This window comes from Ipomoea triloba, chromosome 7 (genome assembly GCF_003576645.1).
Source record: "Ipomoea triloba cultivar NCNSP0323 chromosome 7, ASM357664v1".
Lineage (NCBI taxonomy): Eukaryota > Viridiplantae > Streptophyta > Magnoliopsida > Solanales > Convolvulaceae > Ipomoea > Ipomoea triloba.
The window spans coordinates 15,429,274-15,433,332 of NC_044922.1; the positions used below are offsets into that span (position 1 = coordinate 15,429,274).

At 33.4% G+C, this 4,059-nt stretch overlaps 1 protein-coding gene across 2 annotated transcripts in view; it reads right to left on the reverse strand.

Annotated features, from left to right (window-relative positions):
• LOC116025982 overlaps window positions 1–4,059 on the reverse strand; it is a 7,599-nt gene that overhangs the window by 2,309 nt on the left and 1,231 nt on the right. For both annotated transcript variants that reach the window (XM_031267422.1, XM_031267420.1), the window contains exons 2-13: window positions 3,492–3,625; window positions 3,225–3,336; window positions 2,998–3,129; window positions 2,377–2,481; window positions 2,046–2,129; window positions 1,835–1,950; window positions 1,459–1,560; window positions 1,246–1,359; window positions 1,077–1,133; window positions 884–950; window positions 667–720; window positions 479–553 (exon numbers count right to left, since the gene is read on the reverse strand). In XM_031267422.1, the coding sequence (XP_031123282.1) occupies window positions 479–553; window positions 667–720; window positions 884–950; window positions 1,077–1,133; window positions 1,246–1,359; window positions 1,459–1,560; window positions 1,835–1,950; window positions 2,046–2,129; window positions 2,377–2,481; window positions 2,998–3,129; window positions 3,225–3,336; window positions 3,492–3,511 (1,038 nt within the window). In that variant the 5' untranslated portion in view covers window positions 3,512–3,625. The remainder of the gene's footprint in view (window positions 1–478; window positions 554–666; window positions 721–883; window positions 951–1,076; window positions 1,134–1,245; window positions 1,360–1,458; window positions 1,561–1,834; window positions 1,951–2,045; window positions 2,130–2,376; window positions 2,482–2,997; window positions 3,130–3,224; window positions 3,337–3,491; window positions 3,626–4,059) is intronic.

Sequence of the window (4,059 nt, forward strand, 5' to 3'; positions counted from 1 at the left end):
AAAAAAAAAAAAAAAAAAAAAAAAAAAAAAAAAAAAGGGGGGGGGGGGGGAAGAGAGAGATTAAATATTCAAATGTGTATTTTAAAAAAGAGCAAATTATGTTAAAGATAATATTATCCATTATTGCTAGAAAAAGTAGAAGAGTAAATACAGGGGGAGGGGGGGTTGAGAATGAGAAAGAAATAGAGGAAGGGGATATGTTTTAATTGAGGGGTTATGCTATTTTTTAAACTAATAAGGATAAAATTAGAAAGAAAAAAAAAATGAAAAGCTAGGAGCTTATTTTTGAAATGCAAATTAGGATAGCATTTCAAAATAAACTATTACTACGTATTTTAAACTCCCTTTTAATTACTAAAAGGAACTTATAGCTCATTTGTAGCTTAAAATAAGCATTGTCAAATAGAGCCTTCCTATTTTTTGTTATGCCATTTTAAAAGCCAAATTGCCAATAAAAATACGTCAGCAGATACCGAACCTGATTCCCGAGAGAGGGAATAACTTGATGAATGATCCACTGTGAATCAACTACACCAATCTTCTCATGAGCAGGCTGCAGATCCAAAAATAAAACAATGATTAAGAATCTTTCTATACAAGGATTCTTGATATTTCCAAACAAAAACTATTTAAGAGATGTAGCTAGAATTTTGGAGAAATACCAACCTCAACACATCTTCTGAGAGCAAAATCCAATCCCCATCCATGCACCAGGTCATTCTAGAAGCAGATATTAGTCACAAAAATATTAGCAATACCAAAAGTGCTAACACTTGGGATAACAATGAAAAAAAAATTTTAAAAGAAAAAATAAAAACAAAAAAAAAACAAAAACACAGACAAACAAAAAAAAAAACACTCATGAGTAGGAATTAGGAAATACCTGAATCATATGCCAAACACATCTCCATGCTTCTCGAGAGAAAACAGGAGCCATTATTTCCACAAAACTGAACAAAAGCAGAAATCATATACCATATGATTATTCTCACAAGTCACAACTATTACAAATGCTATCTATATGTATTTAAAGGTATCAGCAAGATATGAAATACAGAAAAAGGGAGAGGAAGTACGCTGCACAGGGAGGCAGATGTGGATCGCTGCACCAGCCTGGTTTCTCATCTGTATCCCTGTTAATCCATACAAAAGTTATTAGCCTTGAAAAAGGACAAGTTACTTGAAAACAAAAGATAAAGCAATTTTAAAATGCCAATAATAGAGAGTTCAACATATTAAACCTACTTGTGGACTTCTCTGTCTCCTCTCCTTTTGGTCATTTGCCATGTCAATCCATTGTTTGGCTCTAGACCAGGCTGAGATATCTCTAGACCATGTTTCCTGACTAGCTGAATATACCTGCCAATGCAAAATTAATTCGAAACCAAATGAGTCCTATTAGGCAATCAATCTTCACAACAAAGAAAGAACCAAAACACCTAAAGTAAAACCACTTACTTGTCAGCATTGAAGTGCTCCACTCCAAGATCTTCATCCCAAATAAATATATAATCATAAGCTGCTACAACATCAGGATGCAAAAACCGCTTTGCATACCACCTATGAATGGGGAAAAAAATGAAGGAAAGAGTAAGAAGATAATGAAACAGCAAACACACTAGCTTCTCCACTTTTAACTAACAAGCTGGTAAAGTGGAATGGTTAGCATTTATAGCATGATGCTACTTTATCTAATTTGTTTTCTCTTTTAACTTATTTTATTCATGACGTCTTTAATAAGTTACCCTAGTCATGCCTTGGTTTTGCAAATTTATGCACAGCATGGAAGTACTAGAGCTTAGAAGAAAAATCTAGAACAAATTCAAAAACTTACCATTTTGTTTGCTTTCTAGCACTGACATGCACTGCACGCCTTGACCACTCAAACTGATCCCATTCACTTGTCCGACCATCATAATGAAAAAGCATAATCTGAAAATCCTCTGAAAACTAAAAGCAACAATGCAAAAAATAAAACTCAGTATATGGAATCCAATAGTAGACAAACAAGCCAATCTTGAAAGAATTTCCTTAATTTATATAACCTTTTTAACTGCTGCATCAATATTGTTCTTTTGCTCCAGACCAACTGTGAAGGTCACCAGGTACTTTGGTTTCCTTCTTAAATCCTGAAATTTTTGAAAACACTGTATGATACAGCCCAGGAACATAAATTTAATTGAGCAAGGAACTATTATAAGTTTATAACCAGTGTGCATTATACTTCTATTTGAAAGTTTTAAACATACACTACAAGTCCTAATTCTAATTGCCAGAACAGACCCAATCACAAGTTCAGAAGCATACCAATACTATTATCCTACCCAAAGTTACAAATACAACAATGAACAATGATTGTATTTCCTCAAAACATACCTCACTTGGTTCACCCCATAATCTACGCATATAAAAATCTGATTCTGCAACTACAATTCCCGGTGGCAGTGATTCTGCACCATGAGGATTGGTAGGTACATATATCTGGAAGTCATAACAGTTGTTAGTAATATGGACAAATAAAAACCTATATGGTCTGGATAGTGAATGTAATAATATCTTGAAATCACAATTTTGCTCAGCAGCAAAACAAAATGCCCATAAAGATTGTAAGCCAACTACAAATAAATACTCAGGAGTTGCATTTTGCCTAACAAGGTGGCACGCAATACTATTTCTAGCATATAAGATGATAAAAATAATAGCGAAGTTCATTTTAATGACTCATATAAGAAATGCAACATAATCAAAACATTACATTTTAACTGTAAATAAACAGAGGGAATAAATTCAGGGCATTTTAAACAGTTTGTGGGATGACATTGGAAAAGTTAATTCTTTCAATGACTGAATTAAGAATAAGTCTACTTTTGAGGAAATAATTATAGTAGTTTACTCTTAAAAATAACTATAAAAACATAATGAATGTATGACTGGAACTGAAGGAAAAACAAATGTACAGTTTGAAAGTCCAAAAATGCTCATCAATGAAACGAGTACCTTGGGCGTTACAGGAATACTACCAGAACCAAGGTTTTCAGGAAAACTACGACCACTATATGATGTATGTCTGTGACGGTCATCACCAAAAGCTACATCAATAGTTGATATAAGGCTTGAGGGTAAGTTAATCTGCACAAGATCCTCAAGCATCTCAACTGGATGACAAATATATATATACACAGTCTGCACCAATCAAATTTCTAAAAAAAAACTAGCAAACATACCTTAGTCAGAGAAACAAATGGAAAGGAAATGCCTATAAAATATCCAAACACCATTCCCATAATTGTTGTTATAATTAGCCTGGCGCTATCATTTGACTTTTTAAGAGTCCCACTGCAATTGGAAGAAAGAAGAGGTTTAAGAAGTAGATGTAAAACTAAGTCAACTAACTCCTTCAAAAGAAACTATTTTGTAAAAAATCCCAAATACTTTTCAAGCGCATATTCCCAACAATATAACCAAGCAAAAGATATAAGTCTCTAACTAACCTGCGGTGAATGATTCCCATTGTGATAAAAGTTGCTCAACTCAAAGGCCGTGCACTATGCAGAAACCAATTCTTTGAGCAACTATTGAAGCGTGTATAGCGTCCTCCAGTCACAAAATAGCAAACTTAACACACCTGTAAAGGGAAGTACCATAAGTCAAATGATTAATACACAACCATTAACCATATACATTCATGATTCATCAAAGCTTTAAATATCATAATATTCTATTCGCTTGCTTCATAAATTCTAAAGCAAGTTTTTCTTGAGAATCACATTGTAGTGACAGACTAACAAGCCTATGTGATAATCAAAATAAGTTTTTGAACTATGCTCATCAATCATATTTTTCACACACCATGGAAGCCATGCAAGGGATTTATGTTTTCCATTAAAATAAGGATAATAATACTACTTGGATGCTTTCAATAACCTTAATTCATACTTGAACCAAAGAACTCTACAAGAATTGAATCAAGTTTATCAAACTAATTCTTCTACAAACAAATTCATCCTTGAACACATTTTTGTGAACAAGGGGCAAAAGAAAAAAGGGGGGGGGGGGGGG